The sequence below is a fragment of the Seriola aureovittata genome, chromosome 11, assembly GCF_021018895.1.
Source record: "Seriola aureovittata isolate HTS-2021-v1 ecotype China chromosome 11, ASM2101889v1, whole genome shotgun sequence".
NCBI lineage: Eukaryota > Metazoa > Chordata > Actinopteri > Carangiformes > Carangidae > Seriola > Seriola aureovittata.
This window is the reverse complement of record NC_079374.1, coordinates 24439115-24457379: the sequence shown is the minus strand read 5'-3', so window position 1 is coordinate 24457379 and position 18265 is coordinate 24439115. Positions and strand designations below refer to the sequence as shown.

At 40.0% G+C, this 18265-nt stretch overlaps 1 protein-coding gene across 1 annotated transcript; it reads right to left on the bottom strand.

The window, feature by feature from the left end:
• Positions 1-2384: 2384 nt before the first annotated feature.
• wdr75 (WD repeat domain 75) lies at positions 2385-16336 on the bottom strand. The gene is made up of 21 exons (XM_056390112.1): positions 16221-16336; positions 15796-15925; positions 14553-14618; positions 14204-14303; positions 13536-13660; positions 13021-13091; positions 12708-12824; positions 12331-12419; positions 11968-12126; positions 11645-11704; positions 10496-10611; positions 10035-10210; positions 9667-9824; positions 8148-8328; positions 6516-6610; positions 6293-6388; positions 5638-5807; positions 4989-5048; positions 4541-4690; positions 4214-4305; positions 2385-3798 (listed from the first exon to the last, which is right to left on the bottom strand). The coding sequence occupies exons 1-21, from the start codon at positions 16304-16306 to the stop codon at positions 3588-3590; spliced, it is 2508 nt and encodes an 835-aa protein (XP_056246087.1). The 5' UTR covers positions 16307-16336; the 3' UTR covers positions 2385-3587.
• Positions 16337-18265: the final 1929 nt, after the last annotated feature.

The following is an 18265-nucleotide window of genomic DNA, read 5'->3' as shown; positions in this document are numbered from 1 at the left end:
TCACAAAGTTACAGAAGTCCTGACGGCTGGTTTTAAGGCTCAGTTTCTGAATACAGGCTGTGTGCATTTCTCTGTGGACTGAGGCTCTGATACTTTCACAGTATTAATATTAAACCTAGACCTGCTTTATAATTAAGGAACACATGGACATCTACGTTTATTCAACATGGCACCTTTAAGTTTTGCACCCTATTAAGATTATTCCATTTTAAACAACAGTAATAAAAGGCCAATTCACACAAACCTGCAGTAAAGTCACTGAAATGAAGTTAGCTGATTGTACACTTAATTGAAACATTTTTTTTAATTTTTTTTTTAATTTTCTGACAGCAGATTTGTCATATAACAGTTAGTGAAAAAGGTTACACACACAGGGAGCAACACCTTAAAGAGTTTCAAAGCTGTGACTCAGCCCCACCTCATACTTGAAGATCCACAGTCTTCAGAGGGACATGGCTGCTGACTATAGCGAAAGTCCAATGTCTACAGACAGGAACTAGATAAGTGCCTGGCCACAGTGCAGATACAGTATCTCTTCCTCCTTATGGGTCAGATTTCTATTATCTTCTGGAACAATGATCACTCAGAAGGCTAATTTTCCCCCAAAAAATAAATGTATATGTTTGGTCAGCAATTTCTGCCAAGGCCTCGTGTTCATGTTTTGTTGAAGTCAAAGTTTGTCGGATAAGACTTTCACTGTAATTTCAAACGTAAAATTTGAAATAATATATAACAGATACAGCTGCTGATAGGGGAAGTCAGGTGTGAGGTTTAACCATTGCTCAGTTTCAGTCATTTAAAGCATAGCATGTCTATAGCTTTACCTTGAGGCACATTTATTACAGACGGTTGTTTTTGTTCACTCCAATCCACTTAGCTTTATGCAGCACATAAAAGCAATAGTTTGACCTTTTGGGAAATATGTATATTTTCTTTCTTACTGAGTATTAGATGAGAAGATTGATACCACACTCAGTTCTTTCTTTTAAATATAGAGCCACAGCCAATAGCTAGTTAGCTTAGCTTAGTTTAGCTTAGCTTAGTTTATTTTAGCTTAGCATTGCAAATGGAAACAAGTGGAAAATAAATTTGCCTACCAGCAACTAAAGCTCACTAATTAACACATTGTTTCTTATTTCTTAACCTGATAAAAAGAATGAAAATGTAAAGTTGTGGTTTTATGGTGGAGTTATGTGACAGATTATCTGTTGACTGGGCGCCTTCACTGTCTCCAGCAGGGCAAACAGCCAAGAAATAGTCTGACACATTACCCACCATAAAACCACTGTTGTTTTTACATACTAAACAAATTATTTAACGTGATAATTAGTGAGCTTTATGTGTGGGACTTCAGAGTGGTATCAATCTTCTCATCCTAAACTGTTTGTTTTTACTTCCTTCTTTTTGTTGATTTTCAAACTTACTCTTTGTTGAACTGGCTATGTTTAAATGGCAAAAAGAGGGTAAATATAAAGGGAAAGTTTAAAAAAGGTAAAAATGTTGCATGGTTAAAAAGGGGTTTAAGTGATGAATAAGTGTCCCCTAGTTCCCCCTATTTATTTCATTTCAAGGTTCATCGTTCTTCATTTCGAAGTTTATCGTGAATATTTAGACAAGGTTTATTGCTTGAAAAGTGTAACGTTTGCTTTACAACCCCAGGTCATATCAAGTCCATAAAAGTGACAGATAAATAGTTTAGGACTTGATAAGTTTATATATATATATATATATATATATATAGTGTGACCCAGTTTGACCACCGAAGGGTCCGTTGGGCCTTGATGTGTGACGAATGCAGAGATCATGAAGACACGACGGATCTGTCCTTGGTGGGAGGCCTCAGGCACCTGACAGAGAAAGGAACTGAAAAATGCTGACATGAACATGCACTTGGACTATGGGAAGCAAATGTTACCTTCTCCTTCTGAGACAGCTTACTCAGGACTTCAGGATTTGTTACTCAAGAGCCTGCTGTGTCAAGCCTGACTTTACAGCACCAATAATGTGTTATTTCAAGGTCCTGGTGACATAAGAAGAGTTCGCTGTTCAAGCTTTCCAAGAAAGCAACGAGTACCTGTAATATCAAATATCATGGGCAGAATTTCCAGACAATGTTATGTATTGATTGATTATTTGTTAACATTAATTTTGCCTCCTATCTTAATCCTGATCTGAAAGCAACAGGCTGGTTAGATGTGTGTCATAGTTCACCATCTTATACAACATCAGAAACGTCATCTGCGTATATAACCCCCACCAGTTTTCTCAATTACATCACAGAGCATGACAATGGAAAAAAAGGCTGAGTTTGGACTCTGGAAGACACTGATGTTGTGTATGAAGGTGAAGGATAAAGGAATACCATTGAGGCCGGCAGCTTAAACAAAAGTTTACATCTTTTTATTGAACTTCAAAATGTAGAAAATGTGTAACCGCACATCGACGTGCCTGCATACAGTGCCTATAGAAAGTTGTCACCATGTCCTTTTTTATGTTTTAACTTTGGTTCACAAGAAGTAATGAAAAGTTTCTGACAAAGATAAACAGAAAACAAACAATATTACAAAATGTCTAAATTGATTATTGTTCAAAATAAACGATGGCATTATAATTAATATCTTTTCTGTGACATACCAAACCATCACTGATGGATCCAGCTGTAGATTGTGTATTATTATTATTATTATAAGTGAAATGTTGTATAATTACAGCATAGCAGGTGATTTAAGGTCAAATAAACTAATCTAGAAGATCCAGAGGTGCTTTGATTAAAAAGAGACCAAGCCTAAACATGAACAATTATGTAAAAAAAACCATTGGTAACTACTGATGAAAACAAATATCTTGGAGCACAGAAAGATCAATCATTAAAATGAATCAGCTAGGGTTTGGCAGCAGGCGGCTGGAAGACTGAAATGACAAGATGGTTCTGTAGTCTTTGGCAGATAAATAATTTTAGATAAAGAAACATACAGAACCCTTACATGTTTGTGCATCAATCAGAAGCATGGTGTTTGTTTTGATTGGTGAAACATGTGAAAGGAAGAGAACAGACAGATGATCTAAGGCGGAAAATCCCGGCTCGCGTGTTGCCCTCAGAACTGCAGCAAAATACAGAGGAAACCTAGAGGAAAACCTGCCGCGGTCTGCAGGAGAACTGTGACTTAGGAAACTTATTCTCCAACAAGACCCCAACCACAAACATTCAGCCAAAGCTTCACAGGACTGGCTTAAAAAAACAATGTTAATGCTCAGGAGTGGTCGAGTCAGAGTCCAGTCCTCAATACACTCTAGAGCTCCAGGCAAGAAAACTGCAGTTCACACACAATCCTTGTGCAACAGAGCCTCAGCTCTTTTACAGAGAAAAACAGGGAGAATTTTTTATTGATAAAATGTGTAAAACTACATTTTAAGGCTGTAACTGCTGCCAAAGGGTTAGATACTTGCACAATCAAATATTTGTTTTGCATTTGCAATATCCATTCTGGTTTACTGGTGAAAAAAAAAACATAAAAAATCTGTTGATGTGGTGAAAACGCTCTATAGGTCTGTATCTGTGTGAATGTCTGTTTTTGTACATGTCATGTTCAAGAGTCCAGGACGCCTGCGAGCCAGCTGTGGTCAAGTTTCTTCACCCTCCTCAGTTCCTTAACCTGGGCTTTTGTCAGAGGGGGGGTTGCAGTCTCTGTTGCCAGTGACACCTCCTCAAATCTTGAGGTACTGGATTCCATTTCCCCCTCTGAATCCTCTTCCTCATTCTCGCTCTCCATTGCTTCCTCTGCATGTTTGGTTTCCTCCCTGAGGCCATGAGAGCACACATGGAAAAAAAAAAAAAGGTTAACGTGACTCTGCATATTTTTGGAGATAAACAAGAACATTTTCCCATGTGCACCATGTCAGCCAGGATCTCAAGTTGCTGAATCACGAGGAGCCTCAATTCTAGCAGTGCTTTGTCAACTCACGCTGACATTATCTGACCCACAGCCATGAAGTTAGTGAGGCATCAAATATATTACAACATCACATATTTACCCTGAAACAGGCAAACCACATTAAACAAGTTAGAATGAACCACTGTGACTGTAAATGGTTATTATCCACCCTGTGTTAGGGCTTGATTTGCTTTTACTGTCTGACTCATTAACAAATAATTGGACACAGATTCAGAATTTGTGGAATTTCTGGAGCTTGACGGCCTCAGTGGACTACTGACCTGGAGTCTGTGACGGAGATGAGCAGAGACTGTACAAACATGGAGCAGAGGAAAGAGGTGGAGGGAAGGACGTGGGCTGGGGTCTGCAGGAGCTGTCAAAGAGGCAAAGGTTTAATATTAAAAAAAAAAACAACAACAGATGTCCTTATATTTACATTTTCATAAAAAGTCTGAACCTCTTAATAGATGAACCAGCTTATATTCAACCCAAAGTGAACCTGAAGCGGTCAAAGGACAGAGGGTCCCGTATGCTGCACAGATCGTGTCCCCCTGAGGGACATTTGTGATACGGAGCTGTATGAAAACACGCAGGGCTGAACTACTGACCTCCTTAATAGCAACAGATCCCTGTGGCAGAGGTGTTCTCTCAGCAGACAGGGAGCTCAGTGCGTCTTGATTTTCCTGTTGCTGCTGCTGCCGGTGTTTCCCCAGCAACAAGTAGAAGGGTGTCATGGCGACGCTGTCATCAATCACAAGCTTTAAGGGGGGGGGGAAATAATCATAACAATGTCAGGGAAAACAGGAAATGTCTCACATTAACAAAAATGAACCCAGGTCAATAGTTTTGAGAGGTGGGACGGAGGTAAATCTTCAGCACTGATGTTTTTTAGCAACATCTGAATAAAGGGGTCAGTCCAGCTCACAGTTTTCTTTCTTTTTTTTCCTTTTTCTTTCTACATCCTCACTATGCAACACCTTGAGTTTTTGAGCCCAAGGCCAAAAGTGCCTACAACCCTCTGACGCTGAGCTGTGATTGGTGCGCAGGTGACTGTACCTGTTTGCTGGAGGCCATCAGTTTGTCCTCTTCTGCCTTGGTGGTGAATGTCATGAGGTCCTGCAGGAAAGTTCACATCAGTCAACAGCATGAGCACAGTAATAACACACTTTGAATGTGCGACAGAACAAAGTTCTTTTTGTGTTAATGTTACATTTTCCCAACGTCACATTGTAACTACTATTTCATGATAATAACCATGACATCCAGATCACATAAGGATGGCTGAGAGCAGACATGAAACGGACTTGAGGTTTATTTTGCCTTCATTTGGTTCGGATGAATTCATCCATTTCCTGCTCAATATAAATTTTGTTCACATCTTTGTTTTAATGAAGTTTCAGGGCTGCAGTCTTAAGCACCTGAAGACAAAAGAACAAAATGATATCACGCTAAGTGCAACACCCCTTTGAACCAGTTACTGTAAATCTAAAGATGCCAAGGCACAGTGAAGAAAAGATCAAATCTGATCAGCTGGGTTTCAAGTGTCAAATGAATATACTTTATCATCTGGACAAGGTTGTGTGGACAAAATGCAGAAAGGTGTGTCCACATATTTTTTAGTATTTTTGGGAGCAAATCTCTTGTTTAAATCTCGCCTTAATTGTCAAGTTTAATAAAAAATCTGTTTTGCGTTGGTGGTGTTTACCATGTACTGAGTGAGGAAGTAGAGCTGTGAGTGGTTGAGCCACTGGCTGGTCTCCTCACAGCTCTCCAGTATCTCCTCCCTCGGGGAGAAGACAGCACGAGTCACCTTCCCTGAACACACTGCCTTATGGGAAAACAGTGGCCGAGGCTCATTGGGCTTAAAGACAAACACTGAAACACAGAAGGAGAAAAAAACATTACAAAGGACACATTGATCTCAGCTGACGGCTGTAAAAAGAGTCAACGGCCTGGCACAGTGACAACAGATGCCAGAACTAACATTATTGTTATTTGGTCATTAAACCAATGACCAACCTGTTATATATTAACTTTTATATATCTTAAAACTTTTAAAAGAACTTTTTTTGATTTTGTGAACACTTGCTTTAGACCGTTTAGTTCATTCTTGTGGAGTAAAGCACTGCATTTATAGTCTGTATGCCATTAAGAATACATAGCAACAAAAACAATATACAAAGTGAAGGGAAACTGGATTTCCTCTCTTTGGACTGCCTGTGACATTGTGCTACAATATTCAAGTATAATTATCCTGTTCAGAGATGGTTTCTGGGGCTTTAAATTTGATTTTCAAAAACTATTTTCTGTGTGGTTTGACATGTGATCCCAACTTGGAAACGCAGATTTGGGCAGCTTACAGTCGGTGCATCCAGCCTGACAACAGAAGGCAGCCATGTTCTCAGAGAGGGGGTCGGCCAGCAACAGGCTGATGTCCATGGAGGTGCTCCACTCCACTGCCAGAGAGGACAGGAGACAAAGCAAAACAGGAAAAGAAAAAGTATGGTTAATTGCATGGACAAATTAAAATAAAAACTTTGATTAATGCAGATTTGTTTATGACATGCACAGAGGTGGCCTTACAGGAGCAGGTGAGGAGGTTCCAGCAGCAGAGCAGGTTGTTCGCAGTGGTTCCCAGCAGATACTTGGAGCAGCTTAGTCGCCCAAAGCAAAGATCCCTGATGGAGGAAAAAAAAAAAGGTCCCTTTAGTTTTCCTGTGACTGTAAAGAATCCCAAGTGCACCCCCCACCCCCCCGATCCTTCAGCCACTGAGCTCCACACACCACACATATTTCACAGGATTAGCTTTTGAAGAGTTTTCTGCTTTGGGGGGTTCAAATGGGAACATGTAAGCAGGGTCTGAACACCCACCAAGAATCAATAACTGCCTGCCTTTCAGACTGCACAATGCTGCCTTCTATATATCATTTAAAGCACGTCTGTGACATTCCCAGGAAAAATGTATTAATTACTTTTCTTGATAAAAATTACTCCTGTCAGGTCAATTGTATCTGTTTTATCAGTGAGCCAAGACATTATTAATCCCTGAAGTTACGTGTAAAGAGAGGAGGGTTGGTGAGGTTGGAGGTGAAGCAATTGACCCAGCTCTACACATCCATAGGTGGTAGTTATGTAAGGGGCACTGGGCAGCTGTCAAAACAGCTGACCATTAACATCTTCCACTTTCCCCCACGTTCAACTTTGAAGTCTTATTACTCACAAATTCCCTTCCAGCTCCCAAATTACACAGGAAACGTCTTCCTCATATGAAGAGGTTTTCTGAGTGTGATAGAGTTTTCAGAGTGAGACCTTTTCTAAGTCTCCTTTCCTCATGCTCATCTCTGCCAGGTCCTTCATTTTAAGATAAACTGCAAGTCATCTCTCTTTTGTTTTTCTTGCAAAGATAATAAAGGCTGAATCATTGTTTTGGGTTTATTTCAGAAAAGTGGTACAGAAACTAGCAACAGCAGTTGTGTGTCCTCAATGACCTGCCAACATTTGTGAGACTCCAGCAATGTTGCGAAACTTGCAGCCTTACCCCATGTTCAGTGGGCTGACAGGCAGCACTTCTTTAGCTCAGGCTGTAACATTTCTTTTCTGCTGTGATAAACAACGCCCTGGACCTCAGCCAGTGTGTTAAAGAGGTCATTTAACTGCTCAAAGACATCCACCACTGAGGGGCCTCGACTGCAAACAGCCAAACTCTACAACAGCCGACTATTCAGTGAATCTGTGTGTGTGTGTGTGTGTGTGTGTGTGTCTGTGTTGTAACTTTAACATGTTAAGTTTATGTGTTTTGTCGTGTCAGATGTTATCCCATTGTTTTTTTTAGCTGAATGTGAGGCCTTGATGTCCCTTTATCCACTCTGTACCTGTTATAACAGTTTGTACTCATCTTGCTCATTAGTTCCTTGCTCAGTGATAGCTGCATATCTGCATTTTAGTACAGATACTAAAATAATGCTTTGACTTGACATTGCATTCCATTAAAAAAAAAAAAAAAACTTTTCACCCTTCTGTAAAAAGGTATTACTCTTTAATCTGTACAGCTGTACAGGAGGATGGCAATATAAAGAAGCTGACCAATCATTCAATGCTCATTTTCAATAGTCAACAGTACTGCAAACATAACCAAATAAGTGCTATAAGTATCAAGGTTTGACACCCAGCTCTGCTGAACCTGTGGGTATTCGTGTGCATGTATATGCTCTGACCTGATCGCTCCTGGCGGCTGGGACAGAGTTGTCAGGAGCTCCCAGGAGGACAGGCTCCACACAGTCACCACCTCCTGAAAGCTGACTGCCAACAAAGAACCGTCGGCAGAGAAACTGCAGCACTCGGGCACCAGGGCGTGATAGGCTCCCACAAAATCACACAACCAGGAAGGACCTTCATCTAAGGGCCCGTTCAAGAGGAAGGAGAGGGGGAGACAGACACAGAGAGTGTTAGATTAGTTAGAAATGCCTCCTAATTTGGCGAAAGCCTTAAACTCAATTGATGCTTCGAGAAACTAAAGGGTAGAGCCTGGCACCAACCGTGTGGTTTGATTCTTACTGATATCCGAGACTTAAAATGTGCAAAATCATGGTTCTTCAAAGGACTTTGGATAAAAGCATCCGCTGCATGACACTGATTGGGTAAACTAACTGTTGAGGTAAAATATACAGCCATCTTACTATTCCTTGCTCTGATATGACCTATAAATTGACCATATGATGTTTTTCATTTAGATCAAAGAAAAGTGATTGATAGAGAGAGTATTTTTGCGGTGACCTTTTTGCTGTTATTTTAAATGGTGCATTTCCCAATATTATACTTTAATACTGGAAAAAGAACATCGACTTCTGTGGTTAAAGCTGGAATTTGGAACTTTTACATATGAATGAAAGTCTGTTACATTCAAGACCTTCTCAAACAAGTTCACACAATGCTGACTGACCCAATCAGTAAGCAGGTAAATCTCTGTATTCTGCAGTATACCACAGTTTTAAATATGGTGTCTGTGGTGACATTCCTGCGATGGCCAACCAGAAGCAACCAGCAATGTGGAGCACCAGTAGCGACAGAGATGGAGTAGGCTACAGCAGCTGGGAGTCTATGGTGGAAAAACGTCATTTTCGTAAAACTTTCGAAAACCTTTCGAAAAACATTAAAAAAAAAGAAAAAAGCTTGTTGCTCCAGAAAAAAAAAAACAAAACAAACTTGGCATCCAGAGGAAGGATTTCAGCCTAAAAAAGAAAGCGACTGACAGCAAGGACAAATGATGGATTGCCACTGTTGTGGCTTTCCTCATTGGAGAGCGCTGAAAGAAGAGACTGAGAGCAGACAGATGTCACCTCACTGCTCTTGGATTGGTATGTAGCTATAACATTTACTCTACCCTAAATAATGGATTATTTTCTTGGAGCGAGGCACGTGTCCACAGTGTTTGTGTAATTACTCTGACTGCCAGAAGGGGGAGACAAAAGTTCTGCACTGCAGGTTTACGGTTACAGGTTAAATACTCAAATCCCACATCCTCACATAAAGCTCTGAATGCTCCTCAGTGATCATTAACTTGTAAAGAACACATCATTTTTGAACCGTAAATTGGAGATGCACACCAAGAATCAGAAAAGTCAAAGCCTGTAACTGTGCTGAAAGAGCAGAGTAAATATTACCACGGGTCAACAGCTCAGCCGAACTCAGCCTTTTGGTAGAATGGACTGTCAGAAACAGAGCCTGGGTACTTACCCTCTGTGTGGGCTGGTGCGGCCAGCTGCCATGCTTTGAAGTGTCCGTCCTTGCTGGAGGAGACCAGCATGGTGGTCTGGCTGTCAGCGGAATGGCAAAAGGACATGGCTGTAATCCGGGCCTCGTGGGGGGCCGAGATGGTCGTGTTCAGCACAAAACTGCAAGTGATTCAGAGAGCATGTCACAGGGTGGTGGTTGAGGATCAAGAAAAAAAGAAACTATTATTTAACCTTTGCTATTACACCAAGAAAAAACACTACTGGACTGGACTGAACTACAAACTCAGAAACAGTTTTGGCCAGTCTACTACTGAATTATACTGATTAATGAGCAAATAGAAACATCAGATAAACTTTAGACATCTGTACCTCTGTGTTTGTTCATCAAATGCCCACAGTTTTAAATTAAGCTCCAGCTCAGCATCTTTCTGTTTTCTTTCTTCCACTGTTGCTAGCCAGTTTCCAGAGGTATCGAAGGCCGCCTTGACCACCTCAAACTGCTGCAGGCCCGACTCATGAATGTACTCCTGCTGCACGATGTCCAGCTGCACAAAACACAGAAGATGACCTCAGAATTTAGCTATTACTGCCAATTCAAACTAAGGTGTAGCTGGCAGAGATGTTAAGTGAGTCTGTGGATCACAGTGGATTTGTATTTCCATCCACAGACATTTCTGCTGTTGTTTTGAAATACTTCTATCCATATTTATAAAGTTCCTGGAGCTAATACAGCATTACGTCAATAAAAACCTCTGAAAATAATCCACAAACTCACATGGTCTGGTGTGTGTGTGATATTATAAGCTCAGTGTATACAGCAGAGTGCTTACATTGTACAGCAGTTTGTCTCTCTGCAGGGAGTAAAACTGCAGGTGGCCTGGTCTGCCGTTCAACACCATGGCTTTGCTGCGTGGGTCCACCATCAAGTCGGTCCTGACACTTTCTCCTGCACCGGAACAGAGAGAGGTGAAAATCAGCTGCTTCCTTTAACCTGGCAGGTTCAAACATTTTATTTTCTCTTTCTGATATGTCACATGAGGAAAGAAAGATTTGATGCGAAAGACTTTTGTTTCCCACTAAGCCAATGTAATACAATACAAGGTGTTTCTTGTTAAAGGTTTTCTCTGCCGCTGACGGTGGTTTCTTGCTGCAGGTGCTGGTGATTGCTGCTTGCCAAGAGTTTCAGTTTACAAGACGAGAGGTTATAACATGTCCTCTGAGCAGCAATACCACCTTAGGGCAGATTGGACGCTACAGTGACTTGGTATCGTAAAGTGTCATCACTTTACGATACCAAGAAAAGATGAACAAGACGGTCCGACTGGGCCGGAGCTAGTTGGTTAGCATGCTAACTTGAGTAGAAGAAAAGAAGTGATAGAGAAAAAAGTTAACATTGGTGTTCTTTCCACGTCTGGAGACAGCTGCTGGTGAGTAAAAGAATAAAGTTTGATGCTGAACTCACGTTTCTTCTAGACTGGTAAATTCACAGCTGTTAATGCTAATGTTAGCTATGTATAGATTAGCAAAACTTACAAATAGTTCCTTTAATAAAAGGCTTGACATAAAAGACTTGGTGACAAGGTAAAAAAAAGTAATTTTCATTTCACTCTGACTATACAATAATCCTAACAGTGATAAGACCTTTGACTTCCATTTAACACTCTTGTTAATACTCTTGTTAATTTGGGCTTTCATGGTGATCCTTTGCCAGGGCTTTGTTGGAGTTCTTTTATTTCTCATGTTAATTTCTCTGATGTGTTGTCTAGAAACAAATTTAGTCATTTGCAACTGAGGTATTTGTTAATTTTCAACACCCTGCACTATTACAGTGTCAGCAACTTGTGTGACTGGTTTATTGTTTAAGATGAGAATAGTGATGAATTAAAAGCTTCTTCGATAATGGTCAAACGTTTGTGTATGAGCCCTATACAGCATGTTTATCAGTGTACGTGCTCTTGCCACCTACAGTCTGTACTCACCTTTGACCAGGCCTTGAATGACAGCTGATACTTTAACACAACTCTGGATGACAGTGATCTCTAGAACAAGGAGGAGACTGAAGTCAGCTTTCCATTAATAATAAAACTGCATGAAGCCTATATAAACATTTCACAGCTGCAGTCATTGCTTCCATTTGTGTCACCTTTCTCTGCTCAGTCAGTGACACAGATGTGAGCTCTTAGGTACAAAATAAACTGCTTAAAATGCTAATAATATACACGCAACTATTTCCACTGTTACCAAAATCACTCTGTGTGTCTGTGTTTCATCTGAGTGCACAGTACAGGGAAAAGCTCCTTACTGTTGTCACTGTGTGAGGTACAGAACAGTGCTCCATCAGGTGAGACGGTGATGTGTGTGATGGCAGCACCCAGGCGGGGCAAGAAGTCCTTCTGGCTCTCCTGGTTGTATCTCCACTGGACGAGCACAGACTCCACACCTCCACTCAGCAGGTTGGTGCCTGTTAAACAAACCAGAAATCCATACAGAGGCAGGAATAGGGCACCGATGCCTCTCTCTTCAAAAATAAATAAATATGAGCTTCTGAAGAACTGGTAGCTAATATTAAGCATACTATGGGAAATGCTGACTTGATTCCACTTTCCTGCATAACATATTAGGAAAGAAAAGGAACAAATGGTCAGTCAACAAATGACGCGTGTACCTTCTGGAGTGAAGCGCAGTGAGCTGACAGCACTGTGATGCCAGTGCAGAGTGGAGTATGTGTACTCCTTCTTGTGGTTGAAGTTTCTCCTGAAAGGATAAACAGTCATGTTACACTAATAAGAGTTTCACCTTCATCTGAAGAACTCTGTACATACACTTCGTATACACACACTGCACCAACCAAAGAACTAAAAAGTTGCTTTACAAAGGAGAAAAAAAAGGGAATTTACTGCTATAAATATAACATATCAGCAAAATAGTCAAGTTAAAAAAAATAAATGCGCAGCAGATGTTTAGTCTAAATGATTGTTCAAAACTATCAACACACTGGGTGGGAGTGTATATGCTTCAAGGCCATGTTGTCACTACACTCACCACAAACGAATCTTGCCATCTTCATGCCCAGTGGCGATGCAGTCATCTTGTGGGTGGCAGGCAACACAGGTGTACGTGTTCTTCCCTCCTTTCTTGTTGTCTTCTTTGAGGGGAAACCTAGCAACCCACACAACAAGAGATATGCGGTTTTATTAAACATCCTCAGGGCTTTGTTGACAAATGTCGGTTTGTGAACATCACTGGTTTTATGATTCACAACCTTTGTCACATATGGTAACTCCATCTTTGGTCTCCACAACATTTTGTGTCTAATGAACCATCTCCACACTTGGTAACTGATGCACTGGCTCACCTGTATGACTTCTGCTTCTTGAAGAAATAGACCTCGAGCTGCAGACCTTTAGCTGAAGCAATAAATTCCCCCTGTGAAGATGATAACATTTGGTTATTATCACATACAAGCTGGATCGTGGCTGATCTAGGATCTGCATATGAAACCTCTTCTTGAAGAATTGCTGGTGCCAATTTGAAGTTGATTAAATAAACATATAGGTGTCGCTATATATTTATTTTTACGGGTTAAAGAACAAGTATCCAAAGTTAATTTTACAGTTATTCAATTCAATGCACCCATTGGGCTGTACTGGGGTTTTTGAGGACAGATACAACTTGAACTGATTCTATAGATAATTCTCATGGTATAAAAATACTGGATAATTGTAATCTGGCACAGCAGAGGAAAGTCTGATAAAGTCAACAAGCGTTCAAACCAATACCTGTCAGCAAACTAGCCAAACAGGAGATATCAGTTTTGGGAACGTAACAGTTTAAGATGGTTTAACAGTGACAGCAGTTGTGTGTGCATACCCCTCTGCCAAAGGCAATGGCTGCTGGGTTGGAGCTGATGTCACTGAGCACAGCAGAGAGCTCTCGGGCCTCCACCAGCTGATCTCCACTCTGCGGCAGATGTACCGCAACCAGCTGGAACAACTCTGTGTGACACACACACACACACACACACACACACACACACAAGCCTGTTACACATTCTTACCCACTGACCTCTTACCCAGTTCCTACTTTGCAGATGTTAAAAAACCCATGAGAACAATTTGCCATTTTACGTATCTGGCGCCTCCTACAGGTAAAAATAATATAATGTAGTATATAGTCAAGCATGCAGATTCAGTTTTTACCAGGATGGTCTCATTTTTTCTACAAACATTCCTGTCATTAAAAAAAACAAAATCACTGTTTTTTGTGTGAATAACAGGAAGTGGTGTTTTTTAAGTTTTCTAAAAACAGCCAGCCTAGTTCTGCAGTTTCAGCATTATCATTTATTACATCATTTGGTCTTGTAGCTCAATGATTGCTCAGTAATTGCTTATGGTTTTGGGTTTAAACTGAAGTGAGAAACATTAAAATGATCCATTGGCTTTTTCTTCTGGCAAAGCACATAGGGTGTCAGAGATGTTGAGACGATGTAGGTATCAAACTCAAAAAACCATCACAGATAAAACAGATGTCAAACCTACCAGATCTTTTGTCACTCAGTGTGGGGGTAACGATAAAGATGACTCCTTCATGGTTTGCAGATGCGTAGATGGAGTAAATTGGGTATCCAATAACATAAGTCTGGAAGAGATCACACAGCTGTCACACGTGGTGTTCAGAGAAAAAGACACACTGACCCTTTCTCAAAATGATCGCTAACCACCAGTCCTTCACTAATATGTCACTGCACGTTACGCTAAGATGTAAATATAGAGGTAAACTGTGATTCAGATTCATTTAGAAAACAAAGTGTGCAGGATGTGCGTGTCAGTGCTGGATAGGGATGAGCCACAAAACTGGAGAAAAAACAATGCATGAATAAAGCTGTACCTTAATAAGGATGCCATCTGTGAAGTCCCAGAGTCTGACAGTGCCATCTGCTGAGCAAGAGTAGACCTGCAATAAAACAGGAACACATCAGCACAGGAGTAGAAATGTAATGTGTGGATGTTTTAGAGCATAGTTTCACACACACTGCCTCAGGGGTTACACTGAAAGAAATGCATTTCAAATATTTTGCGAGCTTTATTCAAATTTAATATTTGAATACAGCAATAGTTTACCCCAAACCCCAGTATTGCTTAATGAAAAAAGGAAAACCTGGCCCTGGTTGAGTCTAACTAGATACAGATGCGTTGCCATGACAAAAAAAATACAGGAAAACAAGAATTTCAAAAATGTTGTGGTGTGGTGGAGATCCTAGTGATTATGAAAAAAAGCACTGTGTCAAAATGGAAAACAACATGACAACAGTAGGCAAAAAATATATATATAAACAAAATAAGTGAATAAGGAAATAAACGTTACAACTACAGGCATGCTGCCAAGGTGAATGACATTAATAGCAGACATTTCCATAACCTCATCAAATCACACCAAATCTTAAGTACATGTGCTGTTGAGTTCGCCTTTCACCATAGATGGATCTACACAATTTATTGGTGCTAAAGATTAGCCAATTAAGTACTAAAATGTTTAACAGAATAACTGTGCACTATTTTGATAATTTATTCATAATAATTAGCAATTAATTTTATTATAGTTATTGATTAAGGAAGGAGGCCATACACTTCCTGGTTTCAAATTTTCTGGAACAATTTGCTGCTATTCTCTTTGTTATACAATTGGACATTTTATATCCTTGGGTTTTGGGCTATTTCTCAGACAAAGCTAAATTTTTAAAGTCAAAATGAATTAATCATAGACAAATAAATTAACATGAAGTTAAGTTACACTAGGACACTTATGCTATCAGGAAACCATTGGAAAATTTTTAATCCAAACAAATAGTGCTTGTTCAGAAAACAATCACTACACTGGAAAGGAGCTGGTTGGTGAGTTGTGTTTATATTGACAAGATAAGATTTAGGAGACCACACCGTCACTTTTCCATTACAATAACATACAGTTTGATTTCATAGCTGTGAGTAGACTTACAGTTTAGTACTTTTGTGGTTATACTTATACTAGCTTTAAACACTAGTAAGAAGAAGTCCTCTTCAAGGCGAGTTAGCAGTACTTCTAATAGGGTAAGGTAGAGCTGTTAATAAATTGTGTGGTGAGATGGGTTTACCTGCAGGTGGTTAGAGGGTTTGAGCACCACACCAGTCACCAGGTCCGTGTGTCCCCGCAGGTCATGGATACACTCCTCTGTGGAGGTGCTGAACACCTTCACACACTCTCCCGAGGCACACAGGAGGAAACTGCAGTAACGTAAACCACATCTATTACACAAGAGCTTTATACTTTACGGACTGAAGACAGTTATGATTTTGTTGGTAAGTTGTGTACATTAAATTGCCGACACAGGGTGTTGCAAAGGTGGGACAAGCTGGTGATAATTGTAAACAGCAGCAGAAATATTAACTGTTAGCAAGCAGCTTGCTAACGCTAACTGCTAGCACCAGCGTTAGCTATCAGGCTCATAAAAACACAAGAAACTGCTCGAATCTCTTCCACGTAAAGTCAAATATTATGGGGTTGAAAACACACACTAACCTTGAATCATTGCTTATGACAGGCCCCCTGAAGTTTATTTTACTGCCACCTCGGTGAACCACGCGGATATCCCCGTGTTCTACCATGTTTTTGCTGAAGTCAACTTTCACCTCTGACCGTTGACCTTTCTTCTTCGTTGTGTTTATTCCGGTTCATTCACCGCCGTTCAACCCCTTGGCGAGCCATGTTATAGACGCTTTACTGCCTCCTGCTGAAGGGGATGGTAAAGTGTGGACTCAGATAAACAAAAATAAAATAAAATAAAATAAAATTAAATTAAATTAAATTAAATTAAATTAAATTAAATTAAATTAAATTAAATTAAATTAAATTAAATTAAATCTGCTGTTTTCATCATTATCTCAGCTAAATATGTTTTCCCTTTCCAATAGAGTTTCAGGTAACCCACCCACCTTTTGAAAATAGAACAGAGGGGCTCCATCAGCGAGGAGGTGAGGCTGGTCGAGGGAAGGGGAGGGGAGATAACAGAAGATAGGGATATTACAGTTGCTGGGTTTCTTGTATATTGCAGGTACAGATATGAGATAGATAATTTATTTATCCCCTAGGGAAAATTCATGTGTCCATTATCTCAATGTTGATAGTAATAAAAACAGTTAATAATAAATAAACAATAATAATTAGATTAGTCCACATCCTTTGGCTGAGGTGTTGTATAGCCTGATGGCAGTGGGAACAAAGGATCTCCTGAACCCCTCTTTCCTTCAGCGCAGTCGGATGAGACACCACATGTCACAATAGCTGTGTCATCCAGAGCCAGAACATTCCCCTGTGGAGCGTCATCACTCCATCACTCCAGATATGCTGACACAGTTACTCAGCCTGATGTACTGTGGTCATCTTGTGATGTATATGAAAGCATGAACATAAGGGATTTATATTGTACAAGAGGTACAAAAACACATCTGTACTGCACTGTGCAATTTTTTCGTAGATTCTGTTTTTATACTTTCTATGACTTTACTGTTGCTAAGGTGAAATAGGTTAAGATTAAAAAACCATCGGCATAAATACTTATTCATTTGAACACATTCTAAAATGAGGAACAAGCTTGTGTGTGGTTTGTCATAGTGTATGTTTGGTGTTATATCCTAGTTTCCTGTTTCTAACACCTATGTCATCTTGTGAACTTTCATATGTTGTTCATGCAACGTGTACACTTTTCTATCTACACATCCCTTGAAAAAACAAAACAAAGACATTTCACAGGATTTACTATTTCTTTCTGCAATTGCCAGTGCCTCTTAAAATAACATACATACATGATTAATTATAACCTCAACAATTCTGCATGTGATACTGTCATATAAATATAACAACTTTACAAAAACAAGTGGTTACCCAAAATCACACATATGATACTTCAGCACATCTGTTTTCTATTAGTTAACCTTTACAGTTATGAATCTGTCAATGAAATGTCATGATTCTGCTCTGAGAAGATATTGTCATTTAACCTCTTTGGTGAATGCAATATGGTTCAATAGACACATATTTTTTTTATTAGGCTCTATCAACTAATAATGAACTATTTGTTGTTCAGATAACCGGCTTTTTTTTTACTTTCTATGACTCCTTACAGTGATAAGAAGACCTCATTGAGCTAGAGGGCAGATCTAAATCCTCCTCCAGTCCTGTTGATGTCTCACTGTGAATAGATGCTCCTGAGTCTATCTCCATTATAAACAGCTCCCTGTGTCCTATTTTATTTTAAACATGCAGTTATCCAGCCTTTTCTGAGAAAATCAAACCTTCATTCATCTTTTCTGAATAAATACAGGCCCATATTGAAGCTTCCTTTTATTTCAAAGATTTCAGAAGAAGTTGTTGTAGTCCAGTGCTGTTTTGACCGCACAACAACAACCAACATTTCAGATAAACTCCAGTCTGGTTTCCGTCAGAGGCATCCCACTGAAACTGCTCTACTAAGCACCTCCAGTGACATAAAGAGATATGCTGATGTGGGCGGCTTTAGACATTGTGGATGACAGACTGAGAGGCAGTAGGCGGGTGTCTCTGGGAGT

Bases quoted from the DNA above. Each gene is read 5' to 3' on its own strand.
- wdr75 (XM_056390112.1), bottom strand. From the start codon at position 16,306: ATGGTAGAACACGGGGATATCCGCGTGGTTCACCGAGGTGGCAGTAAA. The intron at 13,661-14,203 runs GTAGGTTTGACA...TGTGTCACACAG, and splicing joins ACTGAGTGACAAAAGATCTG to AGTTGTTCCAGCTGGTTGCG. The intron at 12,420-12,707 runs GTGAGTGTAGTG...TTATCCTTTCAG, and splicing joins GATGGCAAGATTCGTTTGTG to GAGAAACTTCAACCACAAGA.